A 24,493-nucleotide genomic window follows, 5' to 3' on the forward strand; every position below is an offset into this window, starting at 1 on the left:
CTGGGAAATTCAATCTAAACCCTTTAACAAGTTTAATCACCTTATTGATAAATGTAATACATAGTAAAGTCAATAGTTTGTAAACAAAAACACATCGGGACCGCACATATCATGTATGATATATGCATAGGGTAGGTTGTTCAGGTGACAACATTGATCCACTTTTGTCAGTCTCCTGGGCATTGAATATCATCACCATTATGCTTCTTTTGAGATGTGATAAGAGAACTGGGTCTTCAATATCCCTCAATTCCAAAGCCATGGTTCCCAAATGAAGTTGATGTAGTTGTTTGTGAGTCCACTTGTGCAAAAGTAAAGTCTAAAATCAATAAAGAAATGCATTTTTTCAGTTAATATTTACATTCACACTTTCATTTATTTTATTTGTTTATTCAAACTAAATATGAGAATTTATTCCTTGGTTTAAGCTCTTTCGACTGGTACAAAAGGCAGATTGTAATGTAGCTGAATATCCTCTAATACACAATATATAACAATAAACAGAATTACAGTAAAAATAATTATACACTTTATAATGTTTTACAGACATATCCCAAAAATAGGATTACAATAATATCCATGTATATGGAATATGACCAATCAATTTACATTTGACCCTATAACATTTAGATAATGTAATAATAACATTTGCTCACCTGGCTGTTTTAAAGCGTTTGCTATTTCTCTCCACCGTTTCTTTTTCTCAGCGCAGACATATATGTGAAACGTCATTCAGGCATTCATAAGTCTTGTTTGAGATGCAGCTTGCCTTGCCTGAAATTCAGATGAGAGCAGACGCCTGCAGTGAGGGGAGGAGTGAAAAAAGAGCTTTTAAGTCAGACACTTCACCAATCTCGCAGTCCAGTCGACTACAAACGTCAGCACAGATCACGTTCGCGTATTTTATCGTGGATTAAAAAGATGCAACTTAAAGACCAATAAATGCATTTACATAAAGATGTTTATAAGGAGAATCAACAAAGGTGAACTGTTCGTTACTGGAAAAGGTTACTTAGTAAATGTTGGGATAAATAAATCTAAGTCTAGTGGTAATACAAATTCGTTTTTGTTGTGTGAAATATAAACAGCTCACAGTACAAATAATTCAACACCAATACAAAAGTTTACAGGAATTCATTAAAAATATAAATGTCATAGTAAAGAACAATTGAATTAATATAAAAACTACTACAGGAATTAGAGTTTTTAGAATTAAGAAGTCATCAGCTGACATCCCCAGGCCAATAAGCATTAAGCTGTGTCATCAGCAAGTCTTTTCCCATCGTGCTTTTCGTCAACGCAGTCGGTGGAGAGCAACTGCGCTCGGCTGTAGAATCCGACGAGCCCGCCTCTCCATCGCGAGAGTTATTTTGCACACGTCAGCATGACATCAGAGCAAGTCGGACGTAAGTCGGACACGTTTCTAACCGACATGCATCTTGCGCTGATCACCGGTGATCGATTCTGCGCAGAATTTGCTCATCTCAAACAAGCCTATAACTGTGACATGCTACTCTTTCCGTGTGACCTCAACCCCTGGTCGGATTGGCTGTAGCTCGTGACATCACAGGAGGTTGAGTCGCGCGACAGCTCCAGATAGAAGAAAAACACTTGTACTCTCACAATTAGACTATTGTCCTGAGATTTGGTCCTGTGATGTTGCTTCCTATATCGAAGTGCTTCAAATGTTTCAAAATGGGATTCTTTATAGTATTATTTATCATAAAAATTTCTACGAATCGCAATGAGTAAGCGTATCTCTCTGTTATTACTCTAACATAAACTAGGTCCTGTGTGTGGATGTATGTGTGTGGGTGTGAGTATGTATTTATGTGCTGTTTTTATTGATGTTACGAATTTGTGTTTGTATTATGGTTATTTTTGTCACATTATTCATGTAAATGTTTTTGTAGTGAAGTATCGACTCGAGGAAGAATAGCTGTGCTTTCACAGCTAATGGAGATCGGAATAAATACAAATACAAATACCAGTGCACAAAGCAAAGAGCGGGACGTGTCTGGCGGAAGTGGCACGAATGGCCACCCTATGTATAGTATATTGATCACAATCATCAGAGACCAAACAGTCAAATGTAGTTTTAAAGTGCCCATATTATACCTGCTTTTTCACAAGTTAAATAGCTGTATGAGTTCCATAAAACATGTTTTATAAGTTGTTTGCCCGAAATAGCTTGTAGTCAAAGAGTGTTACCCATCTGTAGTTGCCTTTGTTTCAGGGCAGTTCAGATTGTGCCGTTTTGAGCAAGCCATTACATATGTATGAGCTGCTGCTCGTTTGGCCACGCCCCACTACTAACGTCATGTGCGCAAGCGCAATGGTATCGCCTTGCGATCGTAATCAAACACACGTGCCTTCAATTTTCCAGTAATCGTGAAGTTATTGATTAGCTGCTTCAGGTGTATTTGGGTTGGAGCTGAACTTTGCAGGACAGTCGACCGGCATCTCTACCCATCTAAAACTACAAGACTTTTAGCCTCTTTATGATGTATAATGCATGTGTTTGTGTATAATCTGCATTTTTTTTGTGATCCAGAAGAACAGACTAAATGTTGAATTGAAATAAAAAAAGAGAAAATTGTGTTGTTTTATTGTCTCTTCAAGTAAAAACACTTAGTGACCCCATGCTGACCAAAATACCTGCTGTTTTTAACATAGCATATAGTCAACATTGACATGTGAACCCATTTAAAGCACTAGTAATCCAGATTTGATCTTCTGAAAAACTGTGTATCTGTATCAGGGTGATCCAGTCAAATTTTGCTTTGAAAAACCAGGACAAAAAAAGTGAGATATAAAATCTATTTAGTTGTATTGGTGGGAAATTATTCGAATGTTTGTGTATGTGTGTATTTGGTTAATGTGGTTTTATTTATTAATTTTTGTGTAATCGAGAACGAATCCATGAGTAAGGGAGTAGACTTATTATCAGATCCACGCTCCGGAGCAGAGGGGGCGGTAATGCGCCTATAAACTGGATGCCAACCGCCGTTAAAAGAGAAGAAGAAGAGACAAGACGAGGGAAATTTGTGAGGAGAAAAGACGTGATTTTCGCGTTTCTTGGAGGATTTAAAAACGAAAATCTTGCCTGCAATCAGAAGTACTGCCCGCATTTTTACCGCGAGGACGTGACTCGTTATTTCTTCGGACTGTTTCATGTAAGTTTGTAGAATAGGGCTACACAAATGTTTGTGATTTAAATAGGATGAGGCTTGTTAAATGCATGTGTAAAGTACTAAGTACTGTTGCTTTAAAAGGACATTTTCAAGCATCTACTCTGTGTTTTTCTTTTACTTTCCTGTATTATAACATCATACTTTTAAATCCACCACATTTCATACACTTTGATATAGTACAGTTACTAAAGTCTTAAGTAAAAGTACTTCATTACTTTAAATCTCTGGTAAAATGTAAAACAATTTTGATAAGGTAAAGTTTAAAACACACGGAACAAATCATGATTCAATAGATCCTGCTAGAATACCTTTTCTGAACTTTTTATGGTGGCTTTCATTGACTGTATGTCGGTTCCTCTCGTGTTCACACAGATGTAAGAACAAGTTTTGACATCCAGAATGTGTCACATTTCATTTCATGACTGAAAACAACTTCAATTTGATAACACTAAATGACAAGTTTTATGAAACATTAATCCATTGTCTTTTTTGGTGTCTAATTAAGATTTTTCACATGTTCAGATTCTCTTGAGATACAGATAAAGATAGCAGATTAATATTTGAAGAGTTTGGTTCCAAAACGCAATAAATCAATTTTTTTTTTTTGCAAGAACTAACAGAACATGCATACAAAAACATAGACATACAATATCGAGACAATATACAGAGAAAATAATGATAATAATAAATAAATAAATAAAATACAGAAGAGGACAAAATAATAAAAAGAAACAAAAAAAAGAAAAAATTAAGAAAAAAATAAAGGGGCTATCACCTAAACAGTATCAGATGAAGAGGTCAAAAGTAGAACAGATCCTTACTGTACTTATGGCTTTCTTATTACAGCATTTACCATTAGGCTACTAAATAATATATCATTTCTGGGGTGAGCCTATTTGCTATGGTAACAACCTGTGTGTGTGCCAAGGTTATTATAGTTTTGCATTTTTCATTAGTTTTTATTTTTATTTCGTTTTGACTTTTTGTTTTCAAATTCAGTTTAGTTTTAATTAGTTTTTGAAGTGGGTTTGCTAGTTTAGTTTAGTTTTTATTTTTTGAAAATGCTTAGTTTTAGTTTAGTTTTTATTAGTTTTAGTGTTAGTTTTAGTCTTTTTCATAATTTGGGTTATTTGTCAGGGGCAAGATTCAAAAAGGTCAGAAAAAGAATTGTGTAATATTAACTCAACAAAAACATCATACAATTTTAGAAAATATTAATTCAAAAATAAAACCAGTACATAAAATGTACATATGGGCACAAATATGTAAACAGTCTCAAGTTCAACACTCCACAGTAAGTGCAAAATGTGATGTGTGCCAGTAAAAAAGTTAAAGAGCCAACAGACTAAAGAAGACATACATGAACCGCATGTATTCAACCCATTTTTGAGCCACAACAAGACATTTCTGTCAGATTGTCAGAGAGTGCAGTCTGAGACAAGACCATGACAAATAACCAGAGGTGAAAAGAAGTAATCTAAAGAAATAAATACTCAAGTAGCGAGTTAATAGTTACTCTTGAGAAAAAAAATACACACATACATGCACACACAGTATACAGTGCACCATACCATAAGTATCAGGACAGTAAAGACAAAAGTTTGCTGTGGAGACCAAAAATTGGTAAGATGAATATCAGTGTGTCAGAAGTACAGAAGTCACATTTGATCAACCTTTGATTATGTTTCAACACATACATGCTTTAACAACAAAGAAAAACAGCCTTTAATGCTGACTTGTATGTTGTACCCAAATGCAAAACTCAAAAGAAATGGATCAAACTGATACTACACGTGTGAACAATTAATGCATTAGGACACAGTTCACTTGAACACTTCTGAGTTAATGGTCTCAACGTGGCCACATTAGATAGTATTAAAATACAAACGTGTTGTGTTATTGAGTTGGAATAGTGTGCATGTTAAAACAGGTGACATTTCTGTACTTTTGTCTGTTTATCTTTTAATGTTTAGACACTTCTTGACTCCACAGCAAACTGAGGATTTTTGCCTGTTTGTCTGAAAACTAAATGTTGATGTATACAGCTTATAGCTGAAATATCAGACAAGTAAACCGACAGTGTTTTGCATTCAGTTATGCATATTAAAGTTCACTCAGAGAATATCCTAACATGGTCATCGACAGAATACAAACTGATTTTAGAAAATAACTCATGTTTTCTTATGTTGTGAACCTCATGTCACGTGTGTGTGTTGTGAGAAGCACTTACAGTACAGTAGACAGCGACGTCAATCATCGATGGACTTTCTTCATTCAGTCACGTGTTCACAGTGCTTCTGGAGTATCCTTAAATGTTTCTGACGACGAACAGGTCGCGCGTATATAATGGGAGGTACACGTGTGAAGTTTAGCTTTTAGTTAAAAGATTAGTAAATTCATATTCACGTAATACAACACTCTTTATGTTCTGCGTGTTTAGACACAAGCAAAACCGCATCAAACGATTCAGTTGTTGCAGCGATCTAAACAATTCATTTAAACTGATTCGCGAACCAATTCAAAACGTTTGGCCCGTTTGCTTTGTAAAGACTCATTTATTTGCAACACCTTGTAAGGAATCAACTTAAACAAGTCATTGATTCGCGAATGTGTGTATGTGACACTGCGTGAATGAGAGACGCATGGAAAGGAATTTGAAGCGTTATTTGCTCTATAAAAGACAAAGACGAAAACTAAGGACATTTAATCTATATTTTTATTTTATTTTAGTTAGTTTTGCCAGACACACATTACAGTTTTAGTTAGTTATCGTTTTTTTGTGATGACTCGTTTTTATTTTTATTTCAGTTAACGACAATGTTTTTTCCCATCTAGTTTTCGTTTTTTCGTTAGTTTTCGTTAACGATTATAACCTTGGTGTGTGCGCGCACGTGCACCTGTGTTTGTGTGCACGTGCGCCTGTGTTTGTGTGTGCACGCGTGCTGTGGGTGAGGAAGAGTGACACCCCAGTCAGACGTTCAGTTGCTTCATTGCATTTTGGTACAGCAGAAATGCATACATTCCTTTTCAATAGAACGCTGCATTTGGTTTGCATCACTTGCATTGCGGTGCAATTTAGGTTAAGAATCCGTTCGAAAAATCTCAACATTTTGTCCCGCTATATACAGTGAATGCATGCTGAAATTATTGTTGCGTGGCTACATAAAAGTTTAAGCATATGTGATGCATTGCGCGATCGGTCTGACTCGCGTGAGAGAGAATACGTTTACTACTTAAAAACATCATATCTAGTCAAACCGCATAATGACATCGCTACAAATACAGTATGGGATTAAAATCAGCGGAAGCTACGTTACCTTGTTTCATCGACGCTTGGTGAAGCAGCAGTGGATGTTTTCGGTTCATATGCTGAATGTAATGATACAACAAACTTTAACAAAAGCAACAGAAAGATTCAAAGCTATGGATAGGGAACAATTATTGAGAAAAAGTAAGGTACCACGTTCTAATAACTCTAATCGTGTCTATTTTTAACAACATATAGCGCTGAGGATATTCGAATTAAACACATCATCAATTCTAATTGGAACATTTTAGAAAGCGACAGCACGCTCCGTAAAATTTTTTCAGAAAAGCCTATGGTAAGTTACAGACATCCACCGTCGATACGGAATAAGGTTGTACGTAGTTACCTTCCGACGCCTGAGAAAAAAACATGGCTTACCTCGTTAGCCCGTAATTTTAAATGTGGAAAGTGCAGACATTGTGACAATATGGTGAAAACTAATACGTTTACAGATGTGAATTCTGGTAAAGTGTATCCTATTAGTTCTTTCATCAATTGTAATACTTCTCATGTAATATATAGATTGGAATGTGAATGTGGGCATTTTTATGTTGGTCAAACAAAAAGGAAATTACGGTTAAGAGTAGCAGAGCATAAGTATGCGATCCGGACAAAAAACGTGCTGTACCCCATGGCGAGACATTGGCTGAATCCCAAACCGCCTACTTCCATACTATATAGTATGCAAAGTAGCGCTTTTTACATACTATATAGTATGGAAGTAGGCGGTTTGGGATTCAGCCATTATATTGAGGCGGGTCATACCTGTGAGTCTTCATTAAAAGTTATTGACATTGAATCCATCCCCTGTACAATAAGAGGGGGAAATAGATTAAAGCGGCTTCTTCAAAGAGAAATGTTTTGGATCTATACACTTAAGGAGTTTCCTGGTGTTAATGAAGAAATTGACTTTTTGCCTTTTCTGTAATTTTTGTTTATTTATTTACATTTCTGTGTGCTGTAAATGATGAAATTGATTTTTTCCTCTTTTGGAATTTCTTTTATTTATTTGTCTTTCTGTCTCCAAAAATCATCAATTGCCTCCTGTGAAATGTCTCCTACTATGACAGCTGCCATAGAACCCGTCACCGAATGTTGATTGTTTGTCTGAGTGAGTGAAGGGGGCATGGCTTAGCCATAGGTCAATTAAAAATGGCGTACCTCACGTCTTACTGTGCTTTTACACTGCCATCGGTAAGAGCATCAATTAAAGCTCTGTAATCCGATTGGTTGCCGATTGGTTGTCGCTGAACCGTGTCATTGCTCATTACCATGAAGTTGAGCTGATTTGAACTCTCCTTGACGCTCACACCGTACATAACGTGCCGCACTGCCGCTCGACGCCGGCTCTCCTTGAAAATAAATTACTTCCGGCTACTTTAACACCCTCACCCGTGGCGGTGTGAAGGCACAAATAGTAAAGGCCATCCATTATAAACGGTTTTTTTTTTGTTATCTTATATAACCTACAGGGAATATCTTGGGAGGGTTTACTTTAGGTTATAAAATGAAACCTAAAAATAACCTACAGGGAACGTTCTGGAAGGGGGGGGGGGGAACCGAAGCGCTTGCTCAAGGATTGGGACGATATTCATTTTTAGCATTTTTTTTCAGCCCAAAACCGTTAACTGACAAAGCCTCTCTAAAATCTCCAGCCACACCCATAAAGTGATTGAGACCTTCAGTGAAGCTCCTCCTACAACAATCCACCAATAAATGCTGGAGTCAAACACACAGAGAAATCACTCCATGTGTGGGAACTGAAATCTTCATGACATAATGTTGATGCTGGTGAAAGAGGAGCTTGAGAAGATGACAGATCCACAACCATGCAGAATAAAGGATGAAGATACTGAGGAACAAATAGGTTGGTGTCTATGTTATAATCTTTATTGTTGATGGTTGAGGAATAATCATAAAAACATTGACATTGTGAAACATGAGGGGAAATAAACTAAAATCCATGAGATGATAACTTTCTGCATCTATAATAGATTCAGTAGAATTAGATTGAAACATCAGGTCAAGAGTTTTATCCAAAGCAACCTTCAGTGGATTGAATGACTGTGATCTCCATGCAATGCTCTACTAGTATTAAACTGCAAGAGCAGACATTGACAATAGAAATGATATAATGTACTTCACATGAAAAATAACACATAACAGACCCACACCATGTTGCTTTTGTCATACAATCTTAAAAGTGTTTTGTCAATCTGGTTTATCAGTTTTAACGATTTACTGTCTTCATTTTAGATATGATGGAAGTGAAACAGGAGAGTCAAGCTGAAGTGGATGAGAAACATCAGATTGTAAAAACAAACCATAATGTTTCACAGAAAGAAACTCTGAAGACAGAAGACATAAAGTGTGAAAATAGTTTCAGTGAAGATGAACGCCCTGCAGATCACAAGAGGACTCACAGTGAGGAGAAACCTTTAACATGTCAACAGTGTGGAAAGAGTTTGAGAACAATAGTTAACCTTAAAGCACACATGAGGATTCACACTGGAGAGAAACCTTACACATGTCAACAGTGTGGAAAGAGTTTTAGAAATAAAAGTAAACTTGAGGCTCACCTGAGAACTCACAGTGGAGAGAAACCATACACGTGTCATCTTTGTGGAAATAGTTTCACAGTTGAAGCTAGCCTTACGAAACACATGAGAATTCACACTGGAGAAAAACCATACTCGTGTCAACAGTGTGGAAAGAGTTTTAAATCTTCAAGTGACATTACGAGACATGTGAAAATTCACAGTGGAGAGAAACCACATGCGTGCCATGAGTGTGGAAAGAGTTTTACATCTACAAGTTACCTTAAGAAACACATGATAACTCACACTGGAGTGAAACCGTTCACATGTCTTCAGTGTGGAAAGGGTTTCAGAGATAGAACTAACCTTGAGACTCACATGAGACTTCACACTGGAGAGAAACCTTACACATGTCTTCAGTGTGGAAAGAGTTTCAGAACAAAAGCTAACCTTGAGACTCACATGAGACTTCATACTAGAGAGAAACCTTACACATGTCCTCAGTGTGGAAAGAGTATTAAAACAAAAGGTTACCTTGAGACTCACATGAGAATTCACACTGGAGAGAATCCGTTTGCGTGTCCTCAGTGTGGAAAGAGTTTCAGAAGAAAAGATAGCCTTGAGATTCACGTGAGACTTCACACTGGAGAGAAACTTTACACATGTCCTCAGTGTGGAAAGAGTATTAAAACAAAAGGTTACCTTGAGACTCACATGAGAATTCACACTGGAGAGAAACCGTTTGCATGTCCTCATTGTGGAAAGAGTTTCAGAAGAAAAGATAGCCTTGAAATTCACATGAGACTTCACACTGGAGAGAAACTGTTTGCATGTCCTCATTGTGGAAAGAGTTTTATGTGGAAATCAAGTCTCAGAAATCACCAGCGCTTACATTCTGAAGAAAAGACATTCAACTCTTCTGTGCAGTTATGAGTTTATTATGACATTGAATTAGAAGACACACACGAGTGGTCATAAGTGGATATGTAAAGTCTTACCATGAGTTCACACCAGCCTCGTTTGAGGCATCAAAATCGCATCTACCGGGTCTAGTTTGCGCTTGAACATTATGGGGCGGTTTCCCGGACAGGGATTGGACTCGTCTTAGACTAAAACATTTTTAAGAGCTGTCCAAACAGAACACAACTTGCACTTACATATCTTAAAATAAATCAGTGCTCTTTGTCTTGTCTCAAAATGCACACAGGTAATTTTTTTATTAAGGCATGTTTATTAAAGCTAGTGGCTCAGTGGTTCATGTAGGTTGTCTACAAACCGGGTGGTTAGTGGTTCAATCCCCGGCTCCACCAGACCAAATGTCGAGGTGTCCTTGAGCAAGAGACCTAACCCCAGCTGCCCCCGACGAGCTGGATTGCACCTTGCATGGCTGACACCACTGTCAGTAAATGAATGTGTGAGTGAATGTGAGGCAACTTGTAAAGCGCTTTGGATGGCCATAGGTCTGTTAAAAGTGCTATATAAATGCAGACCATTTAAAAATAGTTATATTTCCTAATTAAACTAAGGCCTAGTCCTGGATTAAGCTAATCCCTGTCCGGGAAACCGCCTCTTTGAGTTTACTCGCTTCATTCGCGTGTGAAATTCTAGTCATCGAGACTTTCAGAAATTCGCGTCATTGGAGGGGCTTCTGTGACTCTGCTTGCTTTCTGTAATCACTTCACTACTAGAGCAAGCTCCTGGTTGATTAACGCGGCACGTTTTTCTGCACAGTTAAAATTTAAAAAGTTAAAAATTTGCTCGTTTGCCGCGGCAATGCTCAATTCAAAAAGGCAGAATCGCGTCTACCGTGCCGCATTAAATGGCTCATTCGCGCCATGAGACCTCCAGACGCGTGTCAACACGTCTTCACATTGACTTAACATTGAAATCACTTGCGCTTGACGCCTCTACCGCGGCTGGTCTGAACGCATCATTAAGCTAGGGACCACCAAAAGATTTATTAAATCTTATCATATCAGAGACCACAAACATGATGAGAAAAAATACACTATATTGCCAAAAGTTTTGGGACACCGGCTTTTATATGCACATGAACCTGAATAAAATCCAATTCTTAATCCATATGGTTTAATATTGAGTTGGTCCACCCTTTGCAGCTATAACAGCTTCAACTCTTCTTGGAAGACTTTCTACAAGGTTTAGGAGTGCGTTTATAGGAATTTTTGACCATTCTTCTAAAAGCACATTTGTAAGGTCGGACACTGATGTTGGACAAGAAGGCCTCGCTCGTAGTCTCCGCTCTAATTCATCCCAAAGATGTTCTACTGGGTTGAAGTCAGGACTCTGTGCAGGCCAGTCAAGTTCCTCCACACCAAACTCACTCATTTATGTCTTTATGGACCTTGCTTTGTGCACTGGTGCACAGTCATGTTGGAACAGAAAGGGGCAATCCCTAAACTGTTCCCCCAAAGTTTGAAGTATGAAATTTTCCAAAATGTCTTGGTATGATGAAGCATTAAGAGTTCCTTTCACTGGAAGTGATTGGAACACCTGAATTTAATGATTTGGAGGGGTGTCCCAAAACTTTTGGCAATATAGTGTATAGGATTTACCAGGTGGGTTCTTATAGTATGTGGATTGCCTGTATGTGGTCATCACAGCACACCACACATCTTTGTTGTTTGTGAGTCTTGACAGAGAACATAGAAGTCTTGCGATGTCTCTCGTGGTCAAACATGACTTCACAGTAAACAAACATGATGGAAAACGGTCATAAAGAAATGTCATTAATACTGTGGACTGCACCTCACTTTGGACTGTTCCTGCTGCACCATAACTGCAGCTGTTATTGTTTCGTCTTTCATCAGCTCGCTTTCTGATTGGTTATCATTTTGTTTTACGTGACTACAGTGTAAATGTTCGCTTGTCCTCAAGGTTTCCCCACATATCAGGATTTTTAAAATGTTGAATTTTTCAGAAATATTCAACAAGAGATGTTATGTGTTTCGATTGTGAAAACAGTTCTGATGTGTCAAGCACTGCTTTGTTACTGTGCTTCTGTTTCATGGTCTTTTGGGGGTCTATATGATCCCAGACCCTCTTCAAATAATTAAAAACATGCCGTGTTATTTTTTTATTCTGATATTTCATGACTGTCTCTATTTACAGCAGATCATTTTACAAATGTTTTTTTCTTGATTATCGATTACATGTGATGATGACCCCAGTAATAAAAGTTATAACTGTATGACCACTAAAATGATTGTCATATGCTTTGAATCTGTTCGGCACACAGAACACTGTTATCTTAGCATTAATAGTTGTGTTCAAAAAATAGCATTGTACTAATAAAAGTGAATAAAGTGATAAACATTTTTATTTACTTATTTTAACACCGTTAAAAATGTCTGTAGAAATTACAGTATTTTTGGCAGCTGTTTGCCAGTAACTTACTGTAGATTTAAATTTGTTATTTACTTGCAACAGTGTGTTCAACGTTAAATCACCATTAACAAGTCTTTGTCTTTACAGAATAAAACTATAAAATAAGAGCCTCATGAAAAGCATTCTGGAAACCAAAATCTGAATGAAAAAAACAGAAAAGGGTTGATGAGATGCTTTGCATGAGGCTCTTATTTTAGTTTTATTCTGTAAAGATAAAGACTTGTTAAGTCTTTGAAAGACTAATACAGACCTATATTTTAATAAAAACACATTTTGTAAATAGTTTCTCCATCACACGCATTGCTCAACACAAGCGTCACTTTGATCTTCAGATGATAGCTCTGGATTGTTTGGAAAGAAAAAATTTAGACATTTATGTAAAGTTCATATTTACTGAGAGTGAAATCAGGGTTTTGTCTCTTTTCATGAAAGGTTTGTTTCATTTGTGCCAATAATCTCACAGTGAAAAAACACTCAATAGTGTTAATAGAGCTGTTAACAGACCCATCAGTCTTCATGAAATGTTTTAGTTTCAGTCACATCAGTGTTAATAGAGCTGTTGATAAACCTCATTATTTCAGACCGATAGTTCACATTTACACCCAATTCATTACAGTGATCTCTTAAGATCTGAAATGTTTGTGATTTAAATAAGATGAAAACTATATTATGTTTTCATACACACAAAATGTTTGAATACTATGATTTTACTGCATTACCCCATAGATGGGTAATAACATTTGTGTACTTTTTACTTTTTTGTACTGAATTTCTTTAATATATTTTCATCTAATGCCACATCCACAATATAGTTTAAATAAAAAATACATTGTATTCAAATGAACGTAATACTACTAGACAAGTAGTAAGCGTCTGTATTGCTCCTGCATTACATTATATAAACAGTTTTTATGTTAATGAACTACACAGATGTCATCTATCAGTTAATGTACACATCTTGTAAATCTGAATGAATGTAATGAGCTTATTAACATCGTAAAATACAGCGCAGAGCCGAAGCATGCCACCATTTCATTAAAATGAGACTAAAGCGATCCCAAATTTATGTACAGATTGGGGACTAAATTACAATCTTTAGTGGGGATGGGCAGAAGTTTTGTCTAACTAAATCTTACCTAAAGGGTAACTTTACCTGATATTTAACTCTGATATTATACAAACTGTGCCGTCTCTTTGAGGAGCATACTCACTTTAGCATTTTAATGGGAGGCACGTCTACATATTACTGCATTATTGTCAAATGTGATTCTCTTGAGATCCAGTAAGATATAAGCAGATGTATATTTACACATTTTGAACATAAATATAAATATATTATATTATAAATAAAAAAACATAAATAAATAAAGTAATTAAATTTTTTATCTTTATCATTTTATATAGGGATTTTTTTTAGTGTATCTGACATAAACTGGACAGATTAAATACTGAAACAGATACCTCTATGAATGTTTTACTGACAAAGCCTTTTTTTAATCTCCAGCCACACACACACAGTGATTGAGACCTTCAGTGAAGCTCCTCCTACAACAATCCACCAATAAATGCTGGGGTCAAACACACAGAGAAATCACTCCATGTGTGACAACTGAAATCTTCATGACACAACGTTGATGCTGGTGAAAGAGGAGCTTGAGAAGATGACAGATCCACAACCATGCAGAATAAAGAATGAAGATACTGAGGAACAAATAGGTTGGTTTTTATGTTTCAATCATCTATCTTTAATATGTTATTGCATCTCAATGAAATTTATTGACTTTGTTTACAAAGACTTTGCTTTTGGGATTCTCCTCCGCCCCACCTTGTTACACTTGAAGTGTTTTTGGACAAAATGACCGGCCTACAGAAAATAGTTTATAATCAGGGTCTTCAAATGTCTCAAACAGAAGAGAGAAAAGGAAGAGATGCACATTGTGTGCCCAAAAAGATGTCTAAACAAGCACTGTCTGTTTTAAATGCAAAGCGCCCATTAACAAGGCACACGAAATAGACTATTGTCATTCATGTATATATTGTCATTCATGTGCATACGTTTACATTCATGTGCATTCATTAGATGCATGCATCATTTACATGAGTTCACACAAAGTTTTTGTCATTTTGTCACAGAGTTTTTTAAAATGTATTAATGACTTGGATTTGTTAGGGAACGGCACAATTGTAAAATAATTTTCTGTGTTTTGTGATCTTCCACCTTCACTTTAAACGGGCGATAATTTTTGACCGGGATCACCACAACAAGTTTGACTCTGTCATTTTGTACAATGTAAAAAAATCTGTAGAAATTACAGTGTTACTTGCAGCTGGTTGGCGGTAACTTTTTGTAGATTTAAAATTATGCCTTATAGGTCAATAGATGCATTTTATTTTGTACATTTGTAATGTAGAAATGGTTTCATAAACATTTATGGTTTAAAGATATTTTGGAGCATCTAAACCCACCCTTACCCTAAACCCAACCAGTTCTTAACCATATAAAACACAACACATAAGCAAAAGTATAGTCACAGGTGTTTATTGCATAAATTGACCAAAAAAACAGCAGTATAAAGTATTACAAACAATTTGCGTTGCAAGCCTTGTGAACTGAAGCCATACGATCACACAACGCAAACAGTCCGATCTCATTCAAATATAAACCGGAACATAGATCATGATGCAGTCGCTAACAATAGCCAATAGCACTTCAGTTTTATAGCTAATGTAATGATGCAATCGTTCACAAGACACATGAGAGCCAACGCTATTTTACAATCAAAGATGACGTATAATCGCTTCTTCTGACGGCAGTTTTTGAATCAGTATACACAGGATATGATATCTACGGTGGATTGTGATCAGTTTTGCATCTTTCCTTTTTGTAAATCGATCGTTTGGCCTCGGTACACTTGAAATATTTTAAGTAATTTTTGAAAAAAGTTGTGATTGTTTTGTATGCTGTGTATTATATCAAATAATAAATAAATTGGTTATTTGCTCTAAATTCCTGAATAGTGTAATGTGTAATAAAATACAATGAATCCTGGCATTTTAAACTGATAATCATACCCAAATGGATGTCATTACATCAAAATTATACCCCAAAATATAATTTCATACCCTAATATATAAAGTTTCACCTCTGGCCAGTAGAGGCGCTAATTTAGTAAACACCTCTGTTGGACGTATTTGAGGGAATAGACAAACGACCAAAAAAGTAGTGTGGGTAGGAGGATACGTTGTTAAAACATACTTTATTCTTTTATTTTCTCTGAGACACATCAAACTTACAACGCTGTATTCACGTCCAGCGGTAGACTGAACAGAGGCATAAAACTCCCACAATGTCTCATTTAGAAGATAAGCAGAGTAGATTTCGAAATAACAATTGTTATGTCTTTGACGAAAAAAGTCACTGAAAGTCTTAACTGCCCATTAAGTGGTCTTTTTCCCATTTACTTTATCTTTGTCATACTCTTTAAAGAAGAGACGCACACAGGTAACTCGCGCATGCATCTCTCTCTCTCTCAATAATGAATTTGAATAAATGTGATAATTCATTTAAATTAAAGCAATCCGATGGCTCTACTTTATTAAAGCGGACAGAGTGCTAGAACTTACCAGCCGTAACTTAAGAAAATAACTGTCATTTTTACCCGTCTGTTAAAAAATTACTTGTTTTTAACTTGGCAAATAACCATGTTATAAGCGGGATAATCCACGGATAGCCATGGATTAAAGGATGTTAATGCATGACGTAGAGGCAACCACCCTCCGCTTTGCCTCTATGTCATACATTAAAATCCTTTAATGCGTGGCTAGCCGTGGATTATCCCTTACATAACTTACCGCTACATGTTGTTTCAGGTTGGAGCTTAAATTTCTGTACGCTGAGATTTCAGTTTAGTTTTGGTGCAACCAGCATGCATTGCATTATTATATAACATATATTTTAGATCAACGCGCCAGCAGCTGAGCACTTTTCTAATTTAATGGAACTCCACTCCCCCCATTGACACCATAGCACGCCCGCGTCCCCAACAAATTTGTCGCCCTAGGCTGCCGCCTAGTCCGCCTATAGCAATTGCCGGCCCTGCCCAAATGTTTTCTCAGTCAGTGTATTTGTCTTTAAAATGGTATAATGTTGTAGCTCACTAGCTTACACACAGCACAAGGAAGTTTTACTGTGTGAATACAACTTCTAATCTTTAGTGATGTTCCTGGAATCATTGGGCGTTTCGGGTCTTTCATAATCATACACCCTCATCCATAAATCCTCATCAGACCCCAGCTTGTGTCCAGTTGGAAAATCTAGCTACACTGACCCCATGAATCCCTCTCTTAAGCCACAGCCATCTCAAGGCTTTCTCTGCTTTTTATTTTTATTTTTTTGAAAGACAAAAAAATTATTTGCTATTATTATTATTATAGTTTAACATTAACATGCACATGGCATGCTTTTCCTCGCAGGAGGGTTTGTGGGCTTCACTTTACGTGAGAGAGCTTATAGAAAGAGGATTCCTTCTTTGACTTAATGTGCGCATCTTGGGCTCCTAGCATCTGAAATAAATCCAGCACGTCATAAGCAGTTGCGCTTCTCTCTGTCTGACGTGCACATGCTCTCACATCTGTCCGAAGTCTAAACATAAACTAAAGTAGTAATCCTTACGTATTTGTTCAGTTTTATGCGTTTCTTGCGAGCTGAGGCAAACTATCCCTTTTGTTTAAAGGAATAGTCTACCCTTTTGCCATATTAAACTTTGTTATTATAAAAAACATAAATAAAACTTTTTTTGGTACCATATGAATGAATCGGGCTAGGCTAAATGGTAACACATTCACAATGCGCTGTACAGTACACGCATTGAAAAAAGATAGGTATGTATTCATTCGTCTAGTTTGAGGTAATAACATAGTTTAATATGGCAAAAGGGTAGACTATTCCTTTAAAATATAACCCACTGCATCTTGGCGGCTCTCTCGCGCATGTGTCAGATAGTAATCCTGTTTATGATATGAATTTCAAGGAGCTGTAGCAATACATCCCTTAATACATCCCTTAAAATATAAATCACGTTCCACTGGACCGATGTTTTTAACTCTTTCCCCGCCATCGGTTTCTTCAAAGGTTTCTTCAAAAATAAGTTGTGGGTGTGCGTGTGCGCCCCCTGGTGGATAATATCGGTATTGCGGAAAGACGGAAATTGTCGTCATTGGCAGGGAAGCGTTTTCTCTTAATTGATAAGTTATCTCGTCAATGGTGGGAAAAGAGTTAAAGGCACCTCTGAGAGGTTTTTCCCCAGCTTGGCGACATGGGGGCGTGGCAGCATCGACGATTAAAAAATTATTTGCTCTGCAACAATATTGCTTTGGTGCCTAGTTTTAAAACATTTTAAAGGTTAGGCGGTTATTGAAAAATAATGAGCACCCATGAAACATTTCTCAGCCAATCAGAATACAGCATTCAGTAGGTCCGTGGTATAATAATATTTAATCAGCACTGCCTCACCGTCACACTGTCCACTACAGGGCCACAGGAGGAGAGATGCCACGATTGAATGGGTTTATTCCCATTAATTCTCATATATTCCTGTTAATTCCCATGGAAAGATTCCAGCCTTGAAAATTCCTGAAATTTTGCAACGCTATTCACAGATAATGCTATTTTCGCCAAGATATTCAGATGCATGAAAACCAGTCCTAACTGAAAGAAAACAAGTTGACAACAACATAGAATCCAGTGTTTGGTGATATTGGAAACACCACAATTTTTACAAGAGCAGAAATTGACAATAGACCATTTCAAAAGATGTAAATAACACTGGTCCAGAAGCACTTCCTGTTTCCGTTTTTTAACACTAGATAAACGTTGGGATAAAATAAACCAACAGAACATATAAACCTGAATTAACTGAAGTTAAACAAACATCTTAAAGATAATAATATATGTGAAATAAAAAAATAACTCACAAACTGTAACAGGAACTGTTTCTGGACCAGTGTTGTTTACATCATTTGAACTGGTCTATAGAAATGACATAATGTACTTCACATTAAAAATAACATGAATACATGACATCTCAAATGTGTTTTGTCATTCTGGTTTATCAATATGAACTATTTACTGTCTTTATTTTAGATATGATGGAAGTGAAAGAGGAGAGTCAAGCTGAAGTGGATGAGAAACATCAGATTGTAAAAATAAACCATAATGTTTCACAGAAAGAAACTCTGAAGACAGAAGACATAAAGTGTGAAAAGAGTTTCAGTGAAGCTGAACGCCCTGCAGATCACAAGAGGACTCACAGTGAAGAGAAACCTTTAACATGTCAACAGTGTGGAAAGAGTTTCAGAACAAAAGTTAACCTTAAAGTACACACAAGGATTCACACTGGAGAGAAACCTTACACATGTCAACAGTGTGGAAAGAGTTTCACCTTTCAATCGAACCTTAACCAGCACATAAAAACTCACAGTGAGGAAAAGCCTTTCACTTGTCAACAGTGTGGAAAGAGTTTCAGAGATAAAAGTAAACTTAAGACTCACCTGAGAAGTCACATTAAAAAAACACATGTGTGCCATGAGTGTGAAAGGAGTTTTACAAAAAAAAGTTACCTTAAGAGACACATGAGGTCTCACACTGGAGAGAAACCTTATCCATGTCAACAGTGTGGAAAGAGTTTCACCTTAATATCGAACCTTAACCAGCACATAAAAACTCACAGCGAGGAAAAGCCTTTCACTTGTCAACAGTGTGGAAAGAGTTTCAACTTTAAACCGAACCTTAACCAGCACATGAAAGCTCACAGTGGGGAAAAGCCTTTCAGATGTCAACAGTGTGGAAAGAGTTTCAAAACAAAATGGCACCTTAACGAACATGTGAAGATTCACACCGGAGAGAAGCTACATCTGTGCCATCACTGTGGAAAGAGTTTTACAACTGCAAGTGAACTTAATAAACATTCAAGAGTTCACACTGAAGAGAAACCTTACAAGTGTCAACAGTGTGGAAAGAGTTTCACCTTTAAATCAGGCCTTACCCAGCACATAAAAAATCACAGTGGGGAAAAGCCAAACACGTGCCATCACTGTGACAAGAGTTTTCAATCTACAAGTGACCTTAAGATACACATGATGATTCACACTGGAGAGAAACCTTACACTTGTCATCTATGTGGAAAGAGTTTCAGAACAAAACCTCACCTTAACATACACATGAGGATTCACACTGGAGAGAAACCATACGTGTGCCATCTCTGTGGAATGAGTTTTATAACTGCAGGTAAACTTAAGACACATTCAAGTATTCACACTGGAGAGAAACCTTACATGTGTCATCTGTGTAAAAAGAGTTTTACAAGTAAAGGTAATCTTAAGACACACATGAGAAGTCACACTGGAGAAAAACCATTCGCATGTCATCTGTGTGGAAAGAGTTTTACAACAAAACGTGACCTTATTAGACACATGAGAATTCACACTGGAGAGAAACCGTTCACATGTCAACAGTGTGGAAAGAGTTTTACAGTGAAACGTGAACTTAATGCACATGTGAGAATTCACACCGGAGAGAAACCATATGTGTGTCAACAGTGTGGAAAGAGTTTCAGAACAAAACCAAACCTTAATGCACATTTGATCACTCACACTGGAGAGAAACCGTTCACATGCCATGAGTGTAAAAAGAGTTTCAAAACAAAAGCTTACCTTAAAAAACACGCAAGATTACACCCTCAATAGAAATCATTCATGTGTCAACAGTGTGGATATGGCAACAAAGTTTAGAAATCAGCTGAGGTCTTATTAATAAAACTGTCTGGAGGATCCTTACTAAACGTCTACATGCACACAAAAGCCCAAGATGTCTGTACTTGTGTTCTTGTGGACTTGTGAAACGTCATCAGTCCCAAGTACTGTTCCAATTCCAAGTTCACATCAAGTCAAGTTCACATAACATCTCAGGATGTGTTCTTGATCTGCTCATTTTATCAAGGATGCATTAGGAGGTGGCTTGTGTGGACGTATGATAGCCGATTTTCCCAGAATGCATTTCACATCAACGGCATTGAAGCTTAATACCTGCAAAATATTTGAAATATTACTCTTTCTGTGTCATAAAATGTAGCCGTTTAGTCGAGAATATAGATGAATAAACTTCAAATCTGTGGTAAGTTAGTAAAGATAGTACCTAATATTAAAATTTCCTCTGATGATTTTGGATATGTGAGTTCAAGGTGATCAAAGAGATTCATCTCTGCAAATCCTTCTAAAAATTTGCTGCTGTCTAAGTGTAGCTGCTCTGCCCTTCAGTGTCTGATCGTTAAACATGAAATATTCCCTTTGGATATACACTATATTGCCCAATGTTTTGGGACACCCCTCCAAATAATTGAATCAGGTGTTCCAGTCACATCTAGTTAAAGGAACTCTTAATGCTTCATCATACGAAGACATTTTGGACATTTTCATGCTCCAACTTTGTGGGAACAGTTTAGGGATGGCTCCTTCCTGTTCCAACATGACTGTGCACCAGTGCACAAAGCAAAGAGCGAGTGTGCAGAAACTTGACTGGCCTGCACAGAGTCCTGACCTCAACCAAGAACAACAACTTTTGGAAGAATTACAGCCCATACAACGAGCGAGCCCTTCATAATATTCTTAAAAATGTGATTTTAGAAGAATTTTCAAAATTTCCCAAAAAAAAACACTTCTAAACCTTGTAGAAAGTCTTCCAAGAAGAGTTGAAGCTGTTATAACTGCAAAGGGTGGACAAAACTCCAAATTAAACCATATATATTGGATTAAGAATATAAAGGCAGGTGTCCCAAAACTTTTGTCAATATAGTGCATCTAAGAGGCTGTTTACACTTGGCATTAACATGCGTTTTCATCGATCCGATCACAAGTGGACGACGTTAATGCCAGGTGTAAATGGTGTTCAAAACGTTTTGAGCTCGTCCACTTTCGACCACTTTCAACCAAATTCAGATGTAGTCTAAACCCCTTTCGATCGGATTGGTTTTATAGTGTAAATACACATGTGGTTAAATGTGTTCGAACAGCCACACGAGATCGCCTTCTCCCCATCCATTTATCTACACAATGTTTAAGTCTTTTCTGACTTCTGGCGTGAACACACGGTGTACAGCTCTATTTTTAGCCTTTCATTGATAAAACTAAAGCGTCTGATCTCCGTAGTTTTGTTTTGAAAGCATGTGAAAGTTGCGCAATCCTATTTCATCAATTGCGCTGAAATATCATTGAAAACTCTAACATATACATGTACAAAACAATGTGCAGCATGTTTACCTGCTAAATAAGCAGCGGACTCCGACATAATATTAGTTCTCGTCCATATAAACTCATCATTACTCCCGCTTGCGTTTAATGACAGCAGAGAGACTCACCCACTGTCTCACAGACCACCCTGTCAAAGTATTTAGGACAGAAGCGGTCAAAAGTGGACAAAAGAGACGGATTTAAATACCAGGTGTAAACGTGATGTGTATCTCTCGTCCACTTGTGATTCGATTGATGAAAACACATCTTAATACCAAGTGAAAACAGACCCTTACTGGTATTTGGTCTCATCAATTTACTTCTTTTTATTATTTACCTGAAGTCTGTTTTTGTTATTATCGTTTTAACTGATGTTAAAGTTAAGTTTCATAGCTTAAATCACATATATTTTCTATAGAATCTCAACACTGAATCACTGCCTTTTGTACTTAAACTAGATTTTTTTGTGTTTACTTCATGTTGTACAAAAGTTTTGTACATTTAATGAATGGTTTTATATCATATTTCATTTTGTAATAAATACATTGAAGCTAATCAGCTGTCCGTGTACTCTTGCATCTGTTCATTTTTCCTTTTTAACCATGACAAAAAAACATATATATGTTATACAATGTATGTAAGTTATTCCTATTCATAATTATTAAAATTGCGGGCTTGGCGTTTCTCACTCATATTAATGACATGTTTTCAGTCATATTTTCTGACTTATTGATTTAAGACAGTTTACCCATTTACCTAATGAAATGATCATGACACTCAGAGAATTACACAATATTAAAAAAGACCAAACTAAAACTGTAACACTTTAAAACCTTAAAATAAATAACATTTCTGTAATCATTTAACTATTTTGTTTCTTCGCCATGACACACAAACGTTTTCTCCTATGCAACAATCATTACACCAAAACATAACAAAATTCACAAAAGATGTTCCTTTTATTCATTTGCTGCAATCCACATCTTTAAAATTCAAGTGATTGCGAGGAACCGATCCAAATTCAGTCCTTTATCCAGCAATCTTAATCCCAGTTCTCTAGCGACCATAAAAGACTTTATAAATTTGAATTCAAATATCGCCCCTCAAGAAGCTTTACGACACATTGCTTTACGGCAATGATTTCAAATCATTGGCTCTTTGCGTGCTATCAAAGAACTTATATTGACAAGAAGTGAAAGTCAATAGAACGTTCCATTGCAACACCAGCGCCCAGCAGCAGCCCTACGAATCCGCCATTTTGGAATGAGAGCGACTCGAGAGTCAACTAGATTTTCAGATATTTAGTCTTTCACTTTTATAAAGGCTAACTTTACATATATACATACCGACATAAACTCATCCACACATCATATTTTGGCTCCATATACATACACATATACACAGATCTGAATGGCTCGAAATGGATTAAGTAATAAAACACAGACACTGTCCAAAAATGGCAATTATAGGATAACAGAGAGAGCAATGCATCATGTTCTATAAGATTATCATGTTTGTAGCGGGATCCACAGGATTAATATGTACAAAATATATTTCATACCGGAGTTGGTAACTAATAATAATAGTAAATGTGTAAAGTAGCATAAATTAGAATTACATAATAAAGCAAGAAAAAAACTACCTCAAATCAGGGCTGTGCACATGGGGGTGGCCCGGTGGCTAGAGCCACTGCCCCCTCTGCCCTAATCGGCTAAGGTGCCCCTCTCACCATCCGCAAACCCCGGTCAAATTCCGTTACCGCTCGTCTAAAGATCCACTGTTTCTGGTAATCCACTTCATGATTTCCAACCCACTCCGCAGCATCTCTCACAATCTGTGTTCACTCTTTGAAGGGCGGAGATGACAGTTTGTTGTATTAACAGGTAGATTAATTACATTACCTCAGGCTACGTTTACATGGAAACGATCTGAAAAGAAGCCGCAAAAGTGGCGTTGCGTTATTACTTTTTATTCCGCGTTTACGAGGGTTTTGAGGGGGAAATCTGCGTGCATATGGTGACGCAAAAGTGTGTGATATTCAATGTAGTATGTACTCCAGGCGGCTAGGTGGCAATGTGAAGCAATGACACACAACAACACCAAGTCCGTGTGCCTGCATACAACCTTCTTCCTGGTTCTCCCTGGTCTCGTCCAAAGCCGTCTGGTTTGCCTCCGACGAATTGGCACCTTCTCTGATCAGTAATACTAGCTGTGAATATTTCAGCTGCTGAAAAGATATAATGATTTTTATATTTATCAGAGCTGCTATGGCAGCTTGAAGGTCCGACGTATGGAAATAATTCGACATGTTTGTTGTTATTTTCCTGAACTGGCACATGCCTGTGATGTAAACGCGTACGCGACGAAAGCAGACTTTTGCGTTTTTACTCTTTAGACGAGAACGCGACGGTAGATCGTTTTTAAGATTTCCACACTGAAGGGTGGTTTCACTTTTTTGCCTTTTTAAGCCCCCAAAACCCTGTCGCCGTGTATACGAAAGGCACATCCGATAAAATATTTTTACGTTTTCTTGTGATTTTATTAAAGCTTACGTGTACTCAATAGAATGTGTTGTTTTGTTTGTAGACAGCAAAATCATATTATGTATGAACAAATGAGATTTTCCTTGGTTAGGAATTCGCTAAAGATGAAATAGATTTGTCAGTAGTTGACAATTTGATAGTGTATTACTATTACTATTGTGCCTTACACATCCGTGCAGTGTTCGGGCAATATCTCACTACAAACACAGGTATCTGACTCCCTGC

General features: G+C 37.0%; 4 protein-coding genes across 4 annotated transcripts in view; all 4 read left to right on the forward strand.

The window, feature by feature from the left end:
* The first annotated feature begins 2,960 nt into the window (after positions 1–2,960).
* The window catches only part of LOC129422735 (uncharacterized), a 62,624-nt gene continuing 41,091 nt past the window's right edge, over positions 2,961–24,493 (forward strand). The window contains exons 1-2 of the mRNA XM_073856588.1: positions 2,961–3,176; positions 8,157–8,368. Of these exons, the coding sequence (XP_073712689.1) occupies positions 8,281–8,368 (88 nt within the window). The 5' untranslated portion in view covers positions 2,961–3,176; positions 8,157–8,280. The remainder of the gene's footprint in view (positions 3,177–8,156; positions 8,369–24,493) is intronic.
* On the forward strand, positions 8,760–11,116 carry LOC141350778 (uncharacterized). The gene has a single exon (XM_073856587.1). The coding sequence runs from the start codon at positions 8,760–8,762 to the stop codon at positions 9,969–9,971; it is 1,212 nt and encodes a 403-aa protein (XP_073712688.1). The 3' UTR covers positions 9,972–11,116.
* LOC129422909 (uncharacterized) overlaps positions 13,990–24,493 on the forward strand; it is a 176,439-nt gene continuing 165,935 nt past the window's right edge. Inside the window, exon 1 of the mRNA XM_073856600.1 lies at positions 13,990–14,159. Within this exon, the coding sequence (XP_073712701.1) occupies positions 14,078–14,159 (82 nt within the window). The 5' untranslated portion in view covers positions 13,990–14,077. The remainder of the gene's footprint in view (positions 14,160–24,493) is intronic.
* Positions 18,589–21,067, forward strand: LOC141350769 (uncharacterized). The gene has a single exon (XM_073856549.1). It carries the CDS (start codon positions 18,591–18,593, stop codon positions 20,184–20,186), a length of 1,596 nt encoding a protein of 531 aa, XP_073712650.1. The 5' UTR covers positions 18,589–18,590; the 3' UTR covers positions 20,187–21,067.

The sequence above is a fragment of the Misgurnus anguillicaudatus genome, chromosome 19, assembly GCF_027580225.2.
Source record: "Misgurnus anguillicaudatus chromosome 19, ASM2758022v2, whole genome shotgun sequence".
Taxonomy (NCBI): Eukaryota; Metazoa; Chordata; class Actinopteri; order Cypriniformes; family Cobitidae; genus Misgurnus; species Misgurnus anguillicaudatus.

Bases quoted from the DNA above. Each gene is read 5' to 3' on its own strand.
- LOC141350778 (XM_073856587.1), top strand. From the start codon at position 8,760: ATGATGGAAGTGAAACAGGAGAGTCAAGCTGAAGTGGATGAGAAACAT.
- LOC141350769 (XM_073856549.1), top strand. From the start codon at position 18,591: ATGGAAGTGAAAGAGGAGAGTCAAGCTGAAGTGGATGAGAAACATCAG.